Source organism: Periplaneta americana, chromosome 9 (assembly GCF_040183065.1).
Source record: "Periplaneta americana isolate PAMFEO1 chromosome 9, P.americana_PAMFEO1_priV1, whole genome shotgun sequence".
In the NCBI taxonomy this organism is placed as follows: Eukaryota; Metazoa; Arthropoda; class Insecta; order Blattodea; family Blattidae; genus Periplaneta; species Periplaneta americana.
Window position 1 is genome coordinate 50764345 of NC_091125.1, and position 24925 is coordinate 50789269.

Genomic DNA, 24925 nt, shown 5'->3' on the forward strand with positions numbered 1-24925 from the left:
CGCCCATAACGCCAAAGTTATTCAAATGTTTTATTAATACTCGGATATTTTAACTCTAGAAAAAGCACGCTTAGGCGCATAAAGTAGATTTTACAATATTAAATGAGGAGTCCGCGATAAAATTAAGTTGGCTTTAATCAAACACGTTTTTAAATCTAAGTAGAATGTAATTTGCCGCATGTCAATGCGAGACATGGTTCTTGAGTTACTGATTCCGCACAAATACTTATGACGTCACAGCCACTGAACTGGTGTGATTGCGTAGTAGACCGAGAACATCGGTGAGTGCAGCGCAGCGCTTTGTATTAAAATAAATAATCTTCTCTCGCCGTAGTAAACGTGAACAGAATTTCGGACTTTGTTATGATTGTGTGAAGTCATGTTTTGCTTTTAATTTAATCATAAAACCAGCACATACCAATGTTGTGGTTTTATGTAGACGTATTTTCTTTTATATGAACGATTTTGAACTACAGTAGACTAAACAGAAGAAATTGTATCGTAATACAGTTTAAAATGCCGTGGTGTTGTGATTTTTCGTGTTCAGAGGGAACAACAAAAACAGAACATGAAGAAGGGGTATCATTTCATGTATTTCCGAACAGAGAAAAGTTACTGCAAAGATTTAAAACATGGGTGAAGAAAATCAATAGAAAAGGTTTCACACTATCGAAAACTACTGTTGTGTGTTCCAGTCATTTCCGTGAAACTGATTTTGAAGAATCGTCTTTACCAAAAAGATGTTTAATGAAAGACAATAGAACTCCTATGAAAATGAAGAAAACTGCTGTCCCTTCCTTAGTTTTGAAAGGAGAATCTCCCCAAGACAGTTCTGATACTGCGGGCTCCTCTGCTTATAAATGAAAGAAGGTCGTCGAAGAAGCAATAGCAAGTTGCAGTGATGCACCTATAGCTGAAAATATTGACGTGTGTGTAGTTCTCGATGAGGCTGAAAATTCACAGGAGCCTAATATAAACAAAGTTGTGCAGTGTGAGATAGGGTGCGAGACGCTAAGAAATGTGTGTGGTGAATCAGAGGTGGGGGAGCAGAAAATGACTTACGGACATATCTTCAAATAGAAGAAGAAACTTCAAATTCTAATTCAACAGGTTCCGAGGACGCTGCCCATGAAATAGAAAGTAAATAGGGAGTCAAAAAGTGTTTTTTTTTTGTTTTTTTTTTTTTATTCTGGTCAACGTTACAAATTTTGTTTTTCTTGTGTAATATTTGTCATTCCTCTTTTACAAATATTTGGTAGAAACAATAGGACTATTGCTGAAAGTTAATGCAGTGTGCCAGAATACCCGTAATTGGGAGTGGAAGTCCGAACGAGGTGAAGCATAGCAGTGAGTTTTGCGTCATACTTGTGCGATATAAGACACAAATTGTTTGAAAAATTTTCAAAAACTTTACAACTACGTTTCATCGGCAAGACAACATTTTATAAAATAATTTCAAAATTCGTAGAACCAACAGTCAGGTGTATTTATTTTCAGATTCATGAACAACTTATAAATTCCCTAAAAGATAAAAACGTGCGAATCGCAGTGATGGCCAATTTGACTCACCTGGTTACAGTGCAAAATATGTGACTTACAGTGTAATGGACCTCGATTCAGATAAGATTATAGACTTCGTAGTTCTGCAAAAAGGTCTAATTGTAGGCGAAGCAGCATGCGAAAAAGTTCTAGATCGCCTAAAAGAAAAAATGAACATTACCCTCTTTCTATCGGACCGCCATAGAGGAATTAGGAAATTGATAAGAACGAAATATGAATGGATGGGCTATCAATCTAACATTTGGCACATGGCAAAAAGCTTAAAGCCGCCGCACAAATGTGGAAAGAGAGCATCATAAATCACCTATGTGGTCTTGTGCTACATGTGAAGGTGATTCTGACGACTTGGAAGACATTCATTTCTGTATTAAATCATGTTTGTAATATACACGAATGGGGAGAAACAGAGACATAATAAAAAATATGCACACATTCACTCATACAATAGTGAGAGGGAATGGATCGAACCTGGATCCAGCGATTACAATGCTCTGAAAAAAGTTGTATGTAATCCTGCCCTTTTGAAAGACCTAAATCAGACTAATCAATTTTGTCACACCAGCAAATTTGAATCATACCATAACGAGAGATTGCTTTACACTCCTATTCCATAAGGTGGAATGGTAACAAGAACTATGATTGCGATAATGGACCATAATTACAACGTGAAAAGAGATGTAACTGGCTCCAAACTCCAATACTCTAAAGCCACTAAACGATGGGTAAAAGACAAAATATACAGCTGGAAGTAAAATGCGTGGAAAGAAGATACTATACAGAAAAATGTCTTGGAAGTAGTTCTGGTTATCAGCTGCCGCATTTCGATGATCCACATGTTTTAGAGGTTCCCCCAAACATAGCTTCGTGCCTAAACCGTGTGACTCAACAACTATGACGCAATGGAATAATATAAACCATGTATAGGTCGCGCCAGGGATTTTGGCAGATGGATTTTCTTAATGTGAACTGGAGAGCCAGTTCTCACCGCTGCAAGATCGGCTGTTATCTCTGTCGCAGTGGAATGGGTAGGGCATAAGAGTAAACATGCACGCCAGAGCATTTGTGCACTCTGGACAGACACCTCCAAAAACTAAACAAATATTACAGTAGTCTTTATGTATCTTTGGTATTCCTAAGAAACTTGTTCGATTAAAATGTGTCTCAATGAAACTTACAGCAGAGTCCGTATAGGCCAGTTTCTATCTGATGCTTTTCCAATTCACTGCGGGCTAAAGCAAGGAGATGCACTATCACCTTTACTTTTTAACTTCGCTCTAGAATATGCCATTAGGAAAGTTCAGGATAACAGATAGGGTTTGGAATTGAACGGGTTACATCAGCTTTTTGTCTAAACGGATGACGTGAATATGTTAGGAAAAACTCCACAAACGATTAGGGAAAACACGGAAATTTTACTTGAAGCAAATAAAGCGATAGGTTTGGTAGTAAATCCCGAAAAGACAAAGTATATGATTATGTCTCGTGACCAGATTATCGTACGAAATGGAAAAATAATCTGTTATATATATGGAAATATATATGTATATGGAAATATGTTAATCCTTAGTCAATAGATAAGACTGAGTTTTACGAAATACGAACATTAAGGGATGGAAAATGGGAGGCAGTAATGATCAAAATAATTATACCGATTTATTTTGTTTAACAAAGATTCACTCATAAAATTGGGTTAGACTATTCACCTCATCTCTCAGAATTGTTTCTAAAATATATAAGACAAGTAAAAAAATTCAATTTCATGTAGGCTACTCCCTTGAAATAACTTCCGAGCAGAGAGGAGAGAGAAAGAAGTCGACGATTTTAAAAACTCACTAAACTATATTTAACTAGAGACGTAAAATTTAAAATGAAGGTTACTCTCTACAATATTGGTTAAACATTCTTAGATTTTTTAAATACCATATCCTAAGGTACTGATGAAAAGGCAGAAGGGAGTGAGAAATCTCATGTCATACGATCTCGATGAAAGTCGATATCTGGGGATCTTTGCGATCACAGAATGCGAATAAGGTATTAGTTAGTCCGACTTTGTCCCTAAAATGGTGGAGTGGGACAAAAATGGGCGAAAAATTAAATTAGATATCTTAGGGGTTTTCGAGACGAAAATTACGAATAATACAATTTGTGCGGATTCAATATGGCAGTTTCAGTACTATGAATTATATTTTAAAAAATTAAACATCGGACATCGCACAGGTAACACATGTACAGTATTTAAGGGGATATGTAACACCTTTTAATAGTAGGCCTATACATTTAGTAAAATCCAAAGTGTAATTTCTACATATTCTGAATGAATGTTGTGCTGGAATTTAATATAGTCATCAGCCAATACCTCTAGATTAATAAACTTTTTAGAATCCATAAAATACAGTATTTATTGTGAATGGTAATTATATTTTTCAATTGGTGCAATTTGTGCAGGGAAAATTGGTTTCTCCGATATTTTGTACGATTTCGAATATTTTAAAATGCTTTCTTCTCTGTTCTATTCACAATGTGCGTGTGAAGAAATTATTGCCCTTGTAATATCCATTACAATCCTATTTATTATATTCTTATATAAATCTAACTTCCGCAGCATGCAATTTTACCCAATTAAGCAAATTATATTTTGATTATTAAGAAGAATCGTAATTTTATTAACTTGAATTGTCGCACCACCAGTAGACGATCCCTAGATCATTACTGGACAAATCTTGTATATTGATCTGGTAAGGGTAGGATTTTCCTTTTAATTAAGAATTAATTTAATTTAGAAAATGTAGGAGACGTATTGTAAAATCATTGCGAACGGAAGTCATTTACATTTAGGCTATTAAAGGTATTCTTTGAATAGGACTGTACCATGGTGTGTTTCATAATAAGGATAATTGATATGAGCTGCTGTTATGAAAATATGAACGACTCAGAATGTTATCGCATCTCATTCTCGCAGCTTACACAAACAATATTGGCTCGCCTACTGGAAATGTCATCGAGGTCATCTGCCAAAATCGGTGCCTCCGACTATACTAAGTTATTGTTGACGTGAGATAAACACGTATTTGCAGTCCATTCATAACGAATATTTCACGTCTCAAATACATTCACTCACTCAGTGAAGGCGTTGACTTAGGTTATAATGGATCGACATATTAAACCTTTTCAGTTTGAACCCTTACCAGACCCAAGTTGTTCTAATCACTTTGAGTACGAAATTCAAAATGTGTAAGTTATTATTATTATTATTATTATTATTATTATTATTATTATTATTATTATTATTACAGTATATGCATGTGATAGGTCCTAAGTGTGTTAATAATAACTGACTGTAACGTATAAATATATATTTACTCGTTCTACTCTGTATGTCAAACGGAACTACAACGCAGTCTTATGAAGCGATCAGTGGTTATGACGTCAGAGCTTGCAGTAAGACCTTTAATATTTCGCCGTTAATCCAAGGATTACTTTGGTAAACATCCTATAATATAATCGAAATATGGAATTTTATCGCGGACTGCTCCTTTAAGATAAGCTCTAAAATACTCTTTTTGGACTTTATATATGCACATTATAAGAAGATAGCAATGTTACGAGTTAAGATATAGGAAACTAAACTTTTGTACCTAGATATAATTTTATTGTGCAAATTTGATTTCATTATATCTCCCTTACAAGGGTACGGCAGTGTTAGAAGTAGGCTAAATTGTAGACAGCTAAAATTATATTTATACCTACATTTAATTATATAAATTTGATGTCGCGTAAATTACGTGCGGCATACAATCTTTAAATTAAAAGGGAAGGCAAGGAATTTGTAGAATACGTATAATTGCGTGGAACGTAGCTGGTCATTTTTCCAATAATGATATGTTATGGGATGCGCAAGCCCGCTGCCGCTAAGAGCAATGATTCGTTGCGGGTTGCATCGGCGTTCTTCTACGAGACGCGTAGCGTATTACAGAAATGATAACGAAATTTCTTCCCGAATAGGTGCCCACTTAAACGTTCCTCGCTAATACAGAAAACTAAAACTAAAATATTTCTCAATTTAAATAAGATATTGGTAGGCCTATATTTAAAAATAGGCCATGTGTATATAATAAAAATAATGAAAATATTACAAATGTATTGATATTCATTCATTCAAAATGTTCTGTCCAAGGGCAGATCTTTCATTGCAAACCCAGCTTTCTCCAATATTTCCTATTTTCTGCTTTCCTCTTTGTCTCCTCATATGATCCATGCCTGTATCTTAATGTTGTCTATCATATGATATCTTCTTCTGCCCCGAACTCTTCAGCCATTCACCATTCCTTTCAATGAATCCTTCAGAAGGCAGTTTTTTCTCAGCCAATGGTCAATCAATTCCTTTTTATATTCCTGATCGGTTTCAGCATAATTCTTTCTTCACTCACTCTTGTCAACACAGATTCATTTGTTATCCTGTCTGTCCACTTCACACGTTCCATTCTTCTTCATATCCTCATTCCAAATGCTTCTATTCGCTTCTCTTCACTTCGTCGTAATGTCCATGTTTCTGTCCCATACAATGTCACACTCCATACAAAGCACTTCATTAGTCTCTTCCTTAGTTATTTTTCCAGAAGTTTGCAGAAGATATTCTCTTTCCTATTAAAAGCTTTCTTGGCCATTGCTATCCTTCTTTTGACTTCCTGGCAGCAGCTCATGTTACTGATTATAGTCACCCCAATGATTCGAAGTTTTATTGATATTAAATTGCATTAAAGTAACCTAGTAAGGAACTACATGTGTACCGGTAACTTATTAAATTATAAAGAAACTCATTTATGCGTTTCGATGGATGTTGTAATGGATAGGTATGTATTTATATTAATTAAAAATAAGAGCATCTGTTAAACGAAACATTAAAATAATAATACAGTGCATTATAAACGATAGGCTAAGGTAAGGCTATTAGCAAAGTATTACTTTTACTTATTCAAACACCAACGATTCTTTTATTGATCTAAAATTATGCCCTTATCTTCAATACATTTTAAGAATAATTACTACTAACTTGATTTTGGTGGCATCCACTGGTTTGGAAGCCATGCTCTCCATTGAAGTATAATTATATGACTACGTTACTTATGACTGTGCCTTGTAATCAGAAGCATAAAAACCGCCGCTCATTGTTAAGCTTATTTCTAACTGTGCGAAAAAGCTGATTTTGGACAACCTATTTGCCATAGTAATTCGTGACTTTGACAACTTGTAACGTGAAGTATAGGGAATAGAATATGAGCAGTTCTACACCGTCTTCTAGCGCTTAGCTGTGTCCGCCATGTTTTTCAAGCTTCGATATCACTTGGAGCATTAGGGCTCTCGTTTGTTTAAGTCGTCCTGACTCCTAAATCAGTAAAGATTTTGAGTAGCAATAACTTTAAAAGTAATTTCCAATCTTTCTCAACATTTCTCTCACAATGACTACCAGTCTAAATTGAAAAATAAAAGAATTTGCTGCTGGCCAACTTTTGAAGATGTAAATGTCTATTTTTGAACAGATCACTTCGAAGTTAAGCACCGGCGTAGTTCAATTGGCGGAGACGTTTGCCTTCCGATCTGGACCTGCGCTCTGCCGTGGGTTCGATTCTCACTTGGGTTGATTACCTGATTGGGTTTTTCGAGGTTTTCCCCAATCGTAAGGCGAATGTCATGTAATCTATGGCGGATCATCGACCTCATCTCGCCAAATACCATCTCGCTATCACCAATTCCATAGACGCTAAATACAGCGTCGTTAAATAACTAACTAAAAATACTTCGAACTTAGTAATTTTTTCTCACTTTTGAAAACAGATTTTGAATCGAATTTTTTCAATGCTTTCCTTAGATATTAACCTATCAATAAAAAAATTACAGCACGATTGCTTATAGGGTAAACTCATCTAATACCGTGACTCATGTAATTCTGTTATACTGAATATAATGAATATCACTGAATTATGTGTTCATGACAAATTGTTGGTAGTTTGTTCAATGGATAGCAGCACTAATCAGCTACCGTCTCAAGAAGTTTGGGCTTCTGGGAACAAGAGCACTGCTAACAGGAAGTCATTTCATAGTGCGCCCTTGCTAAGAAGCTTGGTTTGAGTTGTCCTGGTGTCGTATCCTAAAATAAGTTAAAAAAAACAGGTATGTGCATGATTATACGTGTGTATAAATATATATTTCTATAAAGATTGCTTTGAAGATTTAGAATGTGTACACAGTTGTCAGTTAACTTATATAATTTAGTCTACAAACCTTAAGTTGTTTGCACAATTTGTTAAGGATTTTTAACATTTGGCTGCATTACTGTATCACGGAATTAAGTGAACAGAAAATGAAAACTCGTTAAATGAACGTCATATGGCCTATACGACTAGTTGTCATCTATATTAATTAATTATATAATATTTATTTATAATAATTAGATAACTTATATTAAGTAATCGAATATTAACGCCAATTAAAATGAAGAAAATTTTGTCTATGATATACATATTTAATAATGATCATCTTCGCATAGGGATCAGCACTTTGTTCTCTGATCCGCACGTGGGTTCGATTCTCGGAACTCTCAGACATTTTTAGTCAGGAACTGGTCTCAAGCTTTATCTACCCAGATTCTTAAAGATAACTGAATATCTCTCTCTCAGCAAATGGGTGGATCAATTGTGATCTCTTTCTTGATTGGATGCGTCACTTTGTGAAGAACATCCCTCCAAGCAGACCTTTCCTTTTGTTGATGGACTCACATGGAAGTTACGTAGGTCCTGATGATTTGGCTTTGGCCAGAGAAAACAAGATCGTCCTCTTCACCATGCCCTCTCATAACAGCCATATTCTGCAACCATTAGGTGTCAGTGTTTATCGTCCCTTGAAGCAAGCTTTAGAAATGAGTTGGAGAACTTTCATATGACGAAATCCAATGTTGCACCAACACGATTTGACTTGCAAAAGTTATTCAGTTTGGCATATGAGAAGGCAATGACATCAACACATATCCGTTCAGAGTTTTCTAAAACGGGAGTTTATCCATTCAACCCATCTTCTTTGCAGTAGCGGCCGGTGACTGAAATCCTCGGTGAGGCCTGATGTAACTAGTTTAAGTAGGTCTAATTCCTATATAGATTTTTTCATTGAAGGTATTATTATTATTATTATTATTATTATTATTATTATTATTATTATTATTTTCCTGTTATTATTGATGTTAGTAAGCCGATTAGTATATTATTATGGTCCACACCTGTGGAGTAACGGTTAGCGCATCTAACCGCGAAACCAGGTGGCGTGGATTCGATTCCCGGTCGGAGCAAGTTACTTGGTTGGGGTTTTTTCCGGGTTTTTCCTCAACCCAACATGAGCAAATACTGGGTAACTATCGGTGCTGGACCCCGGACTGATTTCCCCGGCATTATCATCGTCATCTCATTCAGACGTTAAATAACCTAAGTTGTTGATAAAGCGTCGTAAATTAACCTACTAAAATATTATGTAGTTACACTATTATTATTATTATTATTATTATTATTATGATTATTGTTGTTGTTGTTGTTGTTGATGATGAAAATAATAAAATGTCACTCACCAAATAAGTTGCTATTTATACAATAGGTTGACCCTGCGCTCCTTCTTCTTCGCATACTTGTCAATGACGTCATCATGCCATGTCGTCCTCTCCTGCAGCTTTGTCAATATTTCAGCCTCAATCGAAGCCATGGCCAATGCTGAAAGTCGGTCCTGAGTCATGGAGTTCCGTAAGAATGTCTTTATTCTCTTCAGGCAAGAAAAACTTCTTTCTGCGGAAGCACTGGTCGCAGGAATTGTGCCTATTAAACACAACAGCTTATATACCTCGGGCAGAATTTCCTTCGATTCTGAATCTATCATTGACCGGATTAACTTACTCGTTGTGCTCTTACGAAATGTGTCCTCAAAATGAGGAGAATACAATGTTGCAAGTTCATTTTTCAGTTTCAATTTGTCGAAAAATTGTCCGTAAGTATCCATTAACGCATTAAAAGCACTGACAGGAAAATTTTCATGATGGTTTTGAAATTGACATGGATCACCCAACTCAATAAATTCAACCTTCGCCATGTCTGAAAATCTTGAGTTTAGCTGAACATAAATATTATCCAAAATCTGGAAATACAACTGTCGATATTTTCCAGTTACACTCCTTTCAACTGGAAGCTCATTACGCCTTACATGCTTGTCGCAATCAGTGCTTTCGACGTTTGAAAAAAATTCAGAGAATTTCTCTTCGTTTCTCATTCTTGTAATAAAGGAGAGACAATCTGACACCGCATTCCAACAGAACTGAATATCATTAGATTTATTCTGAAGAATGCTATAGAGAATTTCAGTTTTCTGAAATATGTAGTCGAAAACCAACAATAGAAATTTGAATTCAAACTGCTCTAAATTATTTTTGAAACCCAAAGCTTGTCTCACTGAAATTGAATTAGAGTCAGGTGTGTCCATTATTTCACTAAACACTTCAATTAGTTTTTCTCTGTGTTCACACACGGATGAAACAACTTTTGCATTGGAGTTCCATCTAACTTCACTGTGTCTTGGTATTCGCTTGCCTAGAATTCTTTCCAGAATGCTACTCCGCTTTGAAGATCTGTGAAAGAAGCTTGGAATTCCCTGAAGAACTGAAAAGAATCTTTTCACAGCAGGTATTCTCGAACAACTTTGTTGCAATATTAGATTTAGTCTGTGTGCATAACAGTGAGTGAAAATAGCCTGAGATGCGAACTCGCGAACTTTAGCCTGAAGTCCGTTCAATTCTCCCGCCATTACGCTAGCTCCATCATATGTTTGTGCAACCAGTCTTTTGTCAATATTATCATATCTTTGAAGAACATTTTGCAGAACCCTACATAATCCCACAGCACTTCGATCTTCATCGATATCATAAAACCCAAGAAAATATTCTTGTATTATTCCTTCTTCATCCACAAATCTCACAACAATAGAGCACTGAGACTTCTCGGTGATATCCGTCATCTCATCAACAATACATGATAAGAAATCTGCTTTCTGAATTGCACTGTCTATGAACAGCTGAATTTCTTCTTGTATGCATTCAATCAGTTCATTTTTAACTGTTTTCGAGAGTCCGCGAAAATATCCCATGCCCTCCCAGTGTTGCTTTAATTCGGGATTATTATTCAAAAGGAGCTGAAAAATTGCCTTGAAATTGCCTGGATTAACTGAATCCGTGGTTTCGTTGTGCCCTCTGGACGCCAATTCTTGTTTACACAAAACACACGTTAAATCAATTAATGATTTAAAAACCTCACGATTTTTTTTCACTTCACTAATGTACTTTATTTTTTAATTTTTTCTTGCTCATTTAGTAGTTCTGAAATGCTTTGAGTTTGTTTCAGTAACTGTTTCAATGTAATGAAACAATGCATATGCTCAACTGAGGAAGCATGTGTTGAAATTGCCCTAGAAATATTTTTCAGGTCGCTAAAGCCCTCAGTGGACCACACTGTTCTTTTCTTCGACAGCAACAAGCATGGCCAGCAGAAAAGTTTATTACGCACCACACTACCACATAGCCATTTATGTTGCCCGTACCAGGATGCATTGAAAGCTCGCGTTTTAAAATTGTCTTTCTGGAAAATTGTTAGCGATGGCGTAGGTCTATCTTTATTTAAAACTTCCCTTCTTTCAATATCATTTCTTCTCGAAAAAGGATACTTTAACAATGAATTAATTACATCATTACTATTGTTCGCAACTGTTTCACTTTCCATTTTCCCGAAACACACAATAACACTGGACGTATTCACTTCGTACTATAGTTGTGAAGTACAATACCACAACACCCTCGGTTAAGTCATAAACTGTGACACAAGGGGAGTGAACAGTGTGGGCTCGTGCCTGCTAGACAGCGAGGATTTTTCGAGCCCCTACCACGCCGTAGCGGAGAAGTGAGAAATATGTTCCCAATTTGAAGCAGCAGAAAGCCGTCATTTGTTAGGTAGAAAACGCGTGGGATTTCGAAACCGCTATTTGAATACGTGTTGTATTGCGTATCCGAAAGCTAAATGTTTTTGTTTAAAGGAACAATACTTCCTCTGCGATACCTTTAATACCGTGTCTCTACTGTCAGTAGAGTTGCTAGGTTTTCTGCGAGGGAAGTCGGGATATCAGAAGCTAACCTAAGACATTAGACTTGTCAACAATTTAGCCTATCATGAGATTTATAGCAGTTTTCTGCATAGTGTTCACGTGCTATTTAAAGTAGTAGGCTATTCGCCTCCGTGAGAAACACTAAAATACGACGGACACACAGTACAGTGATCACTACAATTATTTTTTCTCGTACTAACCGCGAATAGCCTATGTTTTAACAATTTGATAATAAATTAATTTTGGAACCAGTACTGCAACAGTTTCACTATCTGACGATGAATCCATGTTTAAACATTGTTCACTAAACTATAAAACGCAGCAATTGTATGTCTCTGTTATTAGTGTAAAGTACGATATCAAAATGCTATCTTTCTTGCCAGTCAACGCACTTTAAATACACAATGTTTACTAATTGCGAGTACAGCGACAAGAATAATCAACAATGCTGTAGAACTAGAAGAAGTATTATTTTGCGAGTTTAGTTGCCTTACGGCAATCAGCAGGGCTACCTCATAGACTTACTAAATATCCGCAGGTTATCTCTGTGTTTACAATGTTACCATTTGAGTCATTATATAAATAAAAATATCGGATAATGGGAAATACAGACTAATTTCTTTAAATATGTTCAAGGCTAATATCTGTAAAATCGGGATTTTTGTCAATCCCGAATCCCTTTAATCGGGACTCAATCAGGAAATTGGGAGAACCCCGCCTAAATTGGGATACCCGACTACCCTGGCTGTCAGACATAGGTACTGTGTTCAGATTTGCATCATTTTCACAGGAACTCTGAATTGGAACATTCATAACCACGGTTAATAAAAGAATTAATATGTCAACTTTTTAATTCAGTCTGTAGGTTAAACTGCTGTATGAAGTAAAAAAAGTAGTAGTAGCAGTAGCAGGAATAGTAGTAGTAATAATAGCAGTAGCAGCAGCAATGACATAAGAAAATGTTTCATTAATCCATAACTAAGACAGGAATTACTTTCAATCAGTTATATTAAATATATATATATATATATATATATATATATATATATATAATTTATGCAGTTTCTGTATGTTTAAGTTCGGTGAATAATTTTATTATTCATGTATGCACTGAAACAATAGCTGTTTGAAGAAAATGAATGATATAGAGTGAGTGAAGGACAATAACAGTGTATAATAACGTAGTTTGAAAGGCAATTACTATCTTCGAAATGAGTTGAACACTCTGAATGATTCAATGTAGGGTAGAAATTCTCTCTGCGGATTGCACCTATCACTTTCGGTTAAGGGAATCTTTACTCAGAGGAAACTTGAAGCATAAAGAGTCACATGGCAAGTACAATAGTTTGTCTTCTGTAACATAATATGGAGAAAAAATCGTCGTAGAAATTAAGGATTAACTAACCAGTGAAATATAACATTCCTTCCTTCTTTATCGTTACATCCGTGTGCATTGCTGCAATAAAAAGCAGCACACGAAAGAACCATACTTATTCAGCTCTACCAAACAAATGGCCGCTCGTCGACTGTTCAATTTGGGAACATAACACTAGCGCCAGTGAGCGGTCTAGCGGTTATTTAGTAAGTCTATGGGATTTTTATGTTATTTGCCTCTTATTTAGGAAGCCAAGCCACCACTGTTCCCCCAACTTCCTTATCCGCATCCCTTCCCACCCTTCAGACGACCATTCACAAGAGACCGGTCTATGGGACAAAGAGAATGGTGGGAGGGGGACACCGACCAGGCCAGAAGAATTGTGCCTCAGTTGCAGCATTTCAAGTTCAACCTAAAACCCTCAAATATACACATTTAATGTGGAAGCTAAACCCGGCCAGAAGATTTCGGGCCTCAGGAACAGATTTTACTGCAAGACAGGTCTATATACATCACAAGGTTTTCGAATACTTCTACAACGTTACATGCTTCATTCAAATACATAATGTTACGTATATAAAAACACAAATTTTGAGTTCATTTAAGCCAGTGACTGAGGCCGGGCCTCACTTGCCTCAGCCAATCGGCCGCCACTGCGTCTTTGACAGATGAAGCCCTTACAGCTAGCAAATTAAAAGACAAGCCAACTCTTGGAAGTCAACAAACGCAGGGTGACCTTCCAGAAGAAAGAGTTTGCTCAGCTGTCTGTTTCATCACAACAAAATGATTCTGTTCAGTTGCCTGTTTGAACACAAGAGAAACGACGTCAACTGTAACAGATTTGTTGAAAACACCTACATATGATCCATCAAAGAAAAAGAGAACGGTCAACCGCAAAATATGTGTCAGAGCCAAGTGCCTTACGCTGCCAATCAAATCTCTAGCTGATGCTTCACCGCAGAAGTCTATAAAATCTTCTCAAGGAAAGCCGTCCACATCACGAGCCAGTTCTAACGATGAAAATTGGGTTTGTGGAGTTCGTAACGGATCCTATAGTGCTGACGTCAAAAAACGAAATAATGAAAATTGGATTGCTTGCTCATTCTGTAGGAAAACATATCATGAGAAGTGTCAAATTGCAGAATCTGATGTTGATGTTTTATGTGTGATAGTTGTGCCACTTCTGATGTTGATCGTGATGATTCAAGTTGATTATATGGATAATGAATAACTTTAATTAGGATAATTACGTTCATGTTAATGTTCAAGGTCACAGTGTAAGATTTTTCTGTCTTTATTTTATGTACACTATTGTGTCACGGAATTAAGGTTACAGTGTCACGGAATTAAGTGAAATATCACGGAATTAAATGAAATGTGAGTGATGCTTTTAATTTTTTTCTCTCTACGTAAACACAGCTATCAGTTATTACTTCACGGATTGTCATATTACGATGTTTGAACAAATGTTTACAGTAATAAACAATATTATTTTGTGTCTTCATATGGAAATAATAGTAATAAAATCTTATTATCACGGAATTAGATGAGTTTACCCTACTGTATTATATGAGCTAATACCTGATAAATGTTTAACGGAGCGAGAAATAGGCCTATCTTTCTTGTGTGATAACTCCAAATGGCAACGAAATAATCGAAATGGTGGACGGTTATACCCACTAATATAGAGCCTAATGGAGGATAACTTTCTTCAGCAATGCTCTTGTCTTTTCTGGAATCCGTGTCTAGAAAATTTGTTTTCTATAAATTCATACTCTCGATAAATCATATGCGATATATAAATATACTACATATTTCATGTATACATACAGTTTGTATATTTTTTCATGTAGGCCTACATTTCATATACAGGGTGTTTCCGAGGTGGTATTAGAAACTTTCAGGGATGATGGCGAAGGGCACATGTATCAATTTGAGATAAGGAACCCTGGTCCGGAAATGACCGAGTCGAAAATTACAAGCAAAAATAGTTCTGTGGAAATGAAATAATTTTATTCCTCTGTACACCTTATTTATGTGTATTTATCTGCACATCTTATACATACTGTATTCATCTGACGTTGTTTACGTTGTCTACTTACAGTATTCCATTCAGTGCGCTGTCTGAGGGATGGGGACAGTAAACTACACTAAAGCAATGCAGATAGCGTAATGTGTAACGGAAATGGTCGGTCCTGATATGCACATCTGTAGACAGCAGTGTATGTGTACAAGTTGCAGTATCCAGTCAATCAGTCCTAGTGAAATGGAGTAGTACACGAGAGCAGAATAGGCAGACCTGATTTTCGAATACAGGTGAGCCAATGAGAACAGTAGACAAGCTCACAGGTTGTATCGGGATAAGTACCCACGTAGGAGATATCCGGCCAATATCATTTGTCCACGACTGTTCCAAAAGTTAAGGGAAGGAGGGCACGTGGTGCCAAATTACAATTCCATTTCCACACAACTATTTTTCCTTATAACTTCGACTCAGTCATTTCCGGACCATGGTTCTTTATCTCAAATTGATACATATGGCCTTCGCCATAATCCCTGAAAGTTTGTAACACCACCTCAGAAACTTCCTATATATACTTAGAAATAATATTTTGAACAATGTTTAATTTAGAGACGACCAGGTCATTTTCAGCAATTCAGAAAGTAATCTACAATTGGCTGTTTAGAAACTCAATGATATAGCAAATCTACAATACAAACATTTTAGTAACAAGGACTAAAGTGATGGAATTTGACAAGAAAAATTTTGTGAGAAGTAAAGTAATTAGTAACAATAATAGGGAAGATTAATAATTTTAATTATCTAGGATTTAATATGCCTTAGTGCAAGAGGAGATGATGAAATCCCCATAGAATTAGTGAAATGCTTGGTTGAAGACAAGAAGGAAATTCTATCATTATGCAACGAAATATATGAGAAAGGCGACTGGTCTTAAGATTTTACGGAGGCAGTGTTGCTTTCAGTACCGGAGAAAAATAATACCAAGAAATGTAACGAGTTCAGGACTGTCAGCCTGATATCATACTCGGCGAAGATTCTTCTGCGAATACTGAATCGACGTTTATATTCTACGGCGAAACAATAGCTGGAAAAAGAGCAGTTTGATTTCAGGAAGGGGAAGGTACGAGAGATGCAATTGGACTGCTACAAACAATCGGCGAAAGATACCTAGAGAAGAATAAAGAAGTGTATGTGGTAGGCTATTTGTGGACTTAGAAAAGGCGTTTGACAGAGTGGATTGAAATAAACTGATGGGAATTTTAAAGAAAATTGGCGTGGATTGGAAAGAGAGGAGGCTCTTCAGCAACCTTTATATGAAACGAATCAAAGTCAGGATAGGAGAAGAAATGTCAGAAGGAAGTGAAATGGCAAGAGGAGTACGACAAGAATTCTCTTTATTACCTACCCTGTTCAACATCTACTTGGAGGATTTAGTGAAGAACTGTTTTCAGAACATGGGAGGAGTGATAGTAGGAGGAAGAAGAATAAAGTGTTTAAGATTTGCTGATAATATGGGGTTGTTAGCAGAAGAGGAGATGATACTAACAATAAGGGATGTTACTGGAGCTAAATGACAGCTGTGAAGAGTATGGAATGAAGATAAATGCTAAGAAGACGAGGATCATAGGAAGAAAAGCAAAGAAGGTAAACTTGCGAATTTTAACTGAAGCAGTAGCGCAAGTGGACAGCTGCAAATACTTGGGGTGTACTATAATCAGTATCATGAGCTGCTGCCAAGAAGTCAAAAGGAGGATAGCAATAGCAAAGGAAGCTTTTAATAGAAAAAAAGGAGCAACTTCTGCGGATCTCTGGAGAAAGAACTAAAGAAGAGACTAGTGAAGTGCTTTGTGTGGAGTGTAGCATTGTATGGGGCAGAAATATGGACATTACGACGAAGTGAAGAGAAGCGAATAGAAGCATTTGAAATGTGAATATGGAGAAGGATGGAGCGTGTGAAGTGGACAGACAGAATAAGAAACTTAGCTGTGTTGGAAGGAGTGGATGAAGAAAGAGGAAAAGGAATTGGCTGGGTCACTGTTGAGAAGAAACTGCCTTCTGAAGGATGCACTGTAAGAAATGGTGAAAGGGAGAAGAGTTCAGGGCAGAAGAAAATATCAGATGATAGACGACATTAAGATATATGGATCATATGAGGAAACAAAGAGGAAGACAGAAAATAGAAAAGACCGAAGAATGCTGGGTTTGCAATGAAATACCTGCCCTGCACTATGAATGAATGAATGAATGAGTGCCAAGAAGAAGACATTATAAACATAAAAGTAAACAGATTTTATAGAATGTGTGGAACAGTACGTAGAGCGTGAATCTATTTTTATTGCACTCAAGGCCCCAAAGGCCACCATTGCTCATCCTAAGGGGAAGTGCACAATATAGTTACAGTTATACATTTAAAATAAGTAAACTTGCAATTTATATTAAGTGGAAAATTAGAAACATTAAAAATAATACAGAGAACATAAATTTATAATAGAAAAAAATGACAATACATTCATTTCCTTACATTTATATCGAAACATGTAGTCGGCTAATCTTGACAGAAACACCGTCATTAGATTTTTATAGCAGTCAGATATATTTTATAGGAGACAGTGATGGACAGAATTGAGAGACAAACTCTTCAATAGTATGGACATGTCAGAAGAATGGAGGAAAGTAGGTGGCCTAAAACTCTTTTGGAATGGTCACCTCATGGTAGAAGGAAGCGGGGTAGGCCAAGAACAACCTGGAGAGGACAGATCCATAGATTGATGAGTGACAGGTCTCTGGAAGGAGATGAATGGCTTGACCGGGAAGATTGGCGAATGGGAATACAGAGTAACCGCTAAATAGTGGAGAAACCCTCAAAAGCAAAAGCAAGCAAGATATATTTTATAACTTTATTTCAACGAAGCATGTGACGTAAAAATATTAATTTTATTTTTTATTCAGAGATAATTTATTTATAAATAGAACGTCAGGACTTTTCATGACTTTTCTTTTGTCATTCTTCAACCTTAAGTTTCTTCATTTGTCATCTGCTAGTAATATTTACGTTCTTCTTTCTTGGCACTGTATGCCGCGTTTGTGGTTCAAGTGCTAATGCGCTGGCCTTCCATCCAAGCGGCCCGGATTCGATCCCCGCCGGGTCGTGGTGGAACCAGAGGGTTTTTCTCGGGATACTCCCATATCATTCCACCATCACTTCCTCCCTCATTTTATCTATCATCCGCAGTAGTAAAAATAGGCTAGGGTGGAGTCTTGTGGGTAGTAACGGGTTTCCGATGCTGATACCGGAAGGGCTTATCAGGCTACTTGCATGCTAGCTCTATCAGGGGCTGAGACAGGATGACCCACCTGTCAACGTCAGATTTATGAATTCCACCCAGGCTACCTGTCGATCTTGGATAATCGTGGCATATACATGGCGCACAAAGGGCCAAACCGTGCCTAAGTGTAGTCTACGGACCCTTACCGGGTCCAACCCTCGTAAAGCCAAGCCTGGGGTGTTAGTTCGTTCCAATTCACTTGTTTTATGTGACAGAAATATTTTTCTTTGTATTTTGTTAATTCTTTTCAAGCTGATTTTGTTTTAATTAATTTAATTTGCTTCTGTTTAACAGTTTAGCTCAAACATTTAATTCTTACTGCTTTTATCCTGCAATTAGTCTGTCACTTCTCGTGTCTAACGCTAGTACCAATATAATAATATTATGGTTTTAATTAGGCGTATTTCTGTTCTGCGGAAGATTTTGAAACTTCATGTACGGGACTCGTGATCTTAAAACAATGCATTATTATTAAATTGGTGTATTTTGTGTCCTTATGAAATTCATTACGGTAGCCGAGATAATTTTTGAACTGTAGATATGCTTCAGAGATACCTTGCGCTCTGCCACGTTTCATTTTCAACACTTGTATAAGGAAATACAATAAGTCACTTGTTTACTTATAAGTCACGCCAATTTGCAAAACTTTGTGTTATTTTAGCGTTAAAGTCATAGGCATGGTGTGCGAGTTGCTGATATGTTAAAATACAAATACTATAAGCAACTTTATTGCTCGAAATTGTACAGATAACAGGCGCGGCTCTGGAGTAATTGGACAGATGACTCGTCACGTAATTTTTACGCAAAATACAGAAGCCATAATAATGGTAATAATAATCACAATCATAATCATAACACTTTTCATGGATTTGGACCAAATGATCTTCTGGGTGAAAGAGATGGAGAGGATGTTCGTTATTTTTTAGGAATATTAAATTTGCTATGGTCTTCAACAGTAGAAAATTCCTTGATTGTGTATACACGTCATTCATTCTACTAAACACGCGCTCACATTCTCTCATTGAAATGATCAATGAAATGTATTCACTATATCAGGCGAAGGTTTCAGATCACTTTGATTTTGGAGTGATGCAGATTGTGGTTCTGAAGATACAGCACCAAGGAAACCACGAATACATTGTTGTTTATCTTTCGGCGTCATGTTGAAAATTCTTCCTGGACTTCTAATGGAAGTCTCCAAATCAAATATTTGGATCAGTCGCCCATTTGCTATTATCAAAAACTCTATGAATTTGGTTTTTGTTTCTCAATTTTAGGCTCTGTGCGTTCCTTAGTGGTGGATTTTAGAAGACCAGCGAGAGTTGAAATCATTCCGCGAGACGGAAGAGCTTTCCATATTGTCTATAGCGACAGACGATCTGTAGCAATATATCATTTCTATTTTTCGTAACCTGATGTGCACGACTCTAGTCGGAAGTTCGTAAAAGCTAAGATGCCCGCCTGATACATACAACTCGTCTCTGACTTTCCTGCCTGCTTCTACCGCACCAAAACATTACTGTCTTAGTCGGGGAAGGTGAGTGAGGAGTTAAGGGGTGATCTCCAGTGACTTAATCGAGTTATTTACGCCTAGGCCTGCAATATTATCGCATGAGTGATCAGTCTGAAGAATTCTACATATCCTCAAACATTCATGGTCTGCATATCTAACAAATTTGGCAAATCAGAGATCGGTGTTTTGAGTTTTACCAACGTGTACACTGTACTGGATACATGACACATATTTTCGTCATAATCTATTTCGTATGAGGAAACTGCCTTCTGCAATTTCTGTTCTTTCGATTGAGTTAAAATGTTAATTGCCGCTTTATGTAGGCCTATATAAATATTTTCTTCCGTATTGACTGCCTCATTTGTTCCTCACCGTCACCAAAACACGAAATATTGCAATATTTCCACTCCATAGAAAGCCTTAGTCCCTGAGTTGCTGTTTCAGTAACACTGACACTAGAAACACTATGGGCCGTATTCGTAGACATTTTTAGTGCGGGCTTCCGGTGGATGATCAACGTTTTTCGTATTCATAAACCAGTGATAGCGACAGGATATGATTTGAATTCTGTACAAGTAAACAGTGTATAGCTCGTAGCGCGTGCTGCGAAATGTCTATGAATAGCACCCTATAAGTCTCTAATTCTGAAACATCTGTTATTAATACGTCAATATCGCAGTCAGCTTTCCTTTTGTTAAGTTCAAATCTCTCTAATATTTTCATTTTTGCAGTTAGATTTTAACTACCGTAATTTCACACAACTATGGTCCAAACACTCGCGTTCACGAAAACATCGATATCTGAATTCCTAGTAACACTTAGTGATTAATTAAATATTGAAGTAGAGAGCATAGATAGAGTAATATTGTGAGCTTATGGAACGCACCCTGACTGCCACGTTTTTTCGCTAGTCAACTGTCAATTGGAGTTATGTTTTGCATGTTACCTCGTCAGCTGCAAACTTTCTCGGCCACCTGTTACCACAACAAGCAGTTCTGTGTTCTTGATGGTCTACATGACAGGTAATTTAGTGCTTACATACATTTAAGGAATATTTTTACAGTTGCATATGTATTTTCATATTTATTGGAAGAATAATAGAAAATGGTACTTGGAGTTCAACTATGGTCCTATCATTTTTGCGGACCATAGTTGTGTTCCGACTTCTGGTTTCGGTTCTTACATTACAGAATGTTTTTTTATACTTTCTGATGGCGCCGCCTAATAAAATTCTCAGTAGAAAGGTTGCACGAAGTCCTACAAACCATATGGTGACGAATTCGTCGAGCATGCTATAACCACGTCAAATTTTGGATTTCCGATAATTTTATTCGACCTTAGGTGTATTGTGAAAATGTACCTGGGTAGCTAAGACCGCAAAGTACCAGAATTTACTAAGAACCTATCTGGAAGACGTTGGGCGGAATGCTTTTTAGAATGTCACAAAAATAAATTATCACAGGTTTTGCAGCCTCCAAATGCGATCTATCTGATGCAACCACCAGACGTATCTTGTTTTGGGCCATTAAAATATCACTGCCGACAAATACTTGATGATGAAAAGCGACACCAGATGGAAGAAGCATGCCAACAGTCCCCAACATTGTGTTTCCTTCATTGTTAAATAAGCTCTTGAATGAAGTTTTTCCGATGTCGCAAGCCAATTTGCAAGCTGGATTCAGGAAGACTGAAATCTTTCCTTTTCGTGCAGCGAAAGTTTTAGAACGCCTGCCATCTTATTCTAATTCAAACGTCAGAAAACCAGAAGGAAGTGCTGTTTCAGACACATTCATAAAATATACATAAATGACAAGGAATCAAGCAGCAGAACAAGAAACATCAATAAAGAGGTAAAGAAGAAGCTTGATGTTGAGCCAGATAAAAGCATTTCAGCAGAAGATTGAAAAATTTGCATTACTTCTACCTCCAAAACAGCAATTTGCTCAAGTAGAAAGAAAGATTCTCGCAAGGTGAAGGCAGTAGAGAGTTCTACCGAGGAAGTTGAAGGTAGATATTTCTTGGCATCAGATGCTCCATTGAAATTGTCAGATATTGAAGAAACCTTCGAAGATACATCAAATCATGAGGTCCAGAATGATAATTATCTCGCTGCAAGCGAGGAGTTTGTAGTTCTGATTATGAAAGAGAATACTGGCTTGGGAAAGTTATGAAAGTGGAGACCAATGGGGCATATATAAAATGCATGACCAGATGGAAACCTATGGAAGTGGCCAAACAAGGCAGACTGCCTTTTTAATCCTAAAAGGGATATTAAACGATCTATGAGTAAGCGAAAGCAGCAAAGTACGAAAAGAAAACTTTTCCATGTGCGAACTTGAGGGTCTATGGAGTTGAACAAAAAATGTATAAATTGATTATGTACCTGTTTGAGAATATTTGATAAAGAATAGTTATCTTGAACTTGTTTTGGTTTTATATAGATTTTATTATTTTATACAAATTGTATTTTTCTTCAAGAATAAGCAGTTTTGTTAAAATGAAGAAATAAATAATTTTCCTTACGGTATTCTGACAATATGTATTTTATATTAAAAATTATTGGCTGTTGTATGACATAGTTGCAAAACATTCAACTACGGAGCATGAGATATTTATATTAGAAAATATTCGATGGACTATAATTGTGACTTCATAATACAACTATTGTCCATAATTTATAAAAAAAATCCATATATAAACTACATGTGGAATAACAAATGTGTTTGATATTAAATTATGATCTTTCTGCAGTTGATAGCAAAAAAATAGGCCTATATATATATTTCGAATAGCTTTATTTTGGAAATTGTTATTACAATGAGAAATCGAAAAGGTGGTGTGATGTTGGACTATAGCTGTGTGAAATTACGGTACTTAAGTCAAAATCTGGCAACCAGAATTTACAATAATGGAAACAGGAAATTCATTCATAAAACTCGTGCGGCTGAAGCACACAACTTTCGTACTTATCGACTTGCTCTCAGCTCTTCGCAATCAAATATGGAAATCAAAGCTAAGGTACCTACCGCCTAAATTACAGTCTGTCAAAAAGTTGTGTGACTTATGTATCGGATAAATGAAGTATTTTAAACAGGAGACGAGAGCTCAGCTGCAGCATGAAATACCGGTATTATTACTTTAACGGGTTCTTTTTAAATAGCATACCGGTACAGCGTTGTCAACCCTGAGGCTTGACTGGATTGTACAATTGGGTCCAAATTATTGTAGCCTACTTTTGATTGGAGGATGGTACACTACATATAAAATAGGTTTTTTTTATTACTTCACCTAAACTGCCTCCACAGTGTTTTATCTAAACGATTTTTTAAAATTGTTATAAGGAAATAATTGTTAAAAATGAAATATCAGCGCATAAAATGATTTTAAACTTTTTGTTGTCTCATTACCTTGGGAGGATTCTCAGAAGGATCAACAACAGAAGAGTCAGAACCTACATCTAGCCCTTTTACAATTTGTTTCATCAGAGCAAAACCAAGTTTTTAATTTAGGAATTGTTCTCATAATTTTGTACAATTTTGTTTCCGTCAGAACCTATCACAATGACACTTGATTTCTTACTGCCCGGGCACTACCACGAAACACGACTGGTACAAGCAAGTACTGTAACAGACTGTTTCTTACTCATTTGTATGTACAAAATAGGCCCATATATTGAATTTGTTTATTTCCTTTTTCTGTTATGGAGTTCTCAAAACATTATCACCAACTTATTAGTTATTACACGGCAACAGTAATTACGTTTAGACTATTGAGAGGATTGGAAAGACCATTTCTCTGAGATGTTTGAAAAAAACAAATGAATGTGTTAGCATCATTTTTGAATAGCCACAAGTAATGGACACTACATAATTTCTTGTCGTTATAATAATACTGTATTCACCAAAATCAAGCTGTCGTGATTGTCGTCTGAAACTAAAGACATAGGCGTGCAATGTTTATAGAAATATATTTTGCGACAGTCGACGTAGACTACAGTACTTGTAACGCAGAAGTGCTACATGCAGAAACTACTTTAAATGTATAAGTGAAATAAATATAGCCTACCAGTAATATTGCAGAAATGTATACATATATAAATTTTCAAATGTCGTAAATTGTAATAAATGTTTAAATTCCTCTCTTTTTGACATATTTTACCCTCTTTGCCGACAGGATCGTACATTTTGCGTACTATCCGCGAGTTGGATCATACGATCGTACATGATACCAAATTATCGCACATGTACGATCCAGATCGTACGGTTGGCAACACTGCACCGATATGAAATTTCTTAAAGAAAAAGTGCCATTATGAAATTTGTAGGTTTGAGAAATGCCCATTTCGAACACTGAATATATTTGAAATAGTGAAAATGAATATAATTCTTATGCGAGATAAAGTTAAGAGCGTTTGGATATTATAAAGCAGAGCTGGTAGACATCTCATCGCTGGTGCGTACACTTACCATTGTAGTGTCAGATATGTGGCTTTCAGCTTATGGAATTCCGGTGCTCTGTCTGCAGTGGTTTATTAGTAACCTCAGGAATAACCGACATCTACTTCTGTCACTACATTTCATATTAATCAACGTGTACTTTGTACCTGAGTGGGTGTCTTTCATGATCTATAAAAGAAAAGATTATACAAAATTAATTTGTTTATGCATGTATAAATACATATAGATAATACAGAGCGTTTGGGGCCGTCATAATGCGGCTCCTTAAGCCTTGGTTTTTCTGAACCGACGCATGCGAGTTGCGAGGTACCCTACAAGGTCCGCCTCGCATAAATCCGGACTACAGGAGAGATAGCGAGTGATTTCTATAACTGCGAGGTGCGAGGTCTGGGTACCTCGCAGTATAGAAACCATTCACTAACTTTCGTGTAGTCTGGATTTGTGCGAGGCCCGCCTCGCACCTCGCAACTCGTATACGTCGGTTCAGAAAAACCA

The 24925-nt window shown here is 36.5% G+C and overlaps 1 protein-coding gene across 3 annotated transcripts in view; it reads right to left on the minus strand.

The window, feature by feature from the left end:
• Positions 1 to 24925, minus strand: part of LOC138705912 (uncharacterized) — a 70457-nt gene that overhangs the window by 11158 nt on the left and 34374 nt on the right. For all 3 annotated transcript variants that reach the window (XM_069834672.1, XM_069834670.1, XM_069834671.1), the window contains exon 3: positions 24440 to 24598. In XM_069834672.1, coding sequence (XP_069690773.1) covers positions 24440 to 24442 — 3 coding nt within the window. In that variant the 5' untranslated portion in view covers positions 24443 to 24598. The remainder of the gene's footprint in view (positions 1 to 24439; positions 24599 to 24925) is intronic.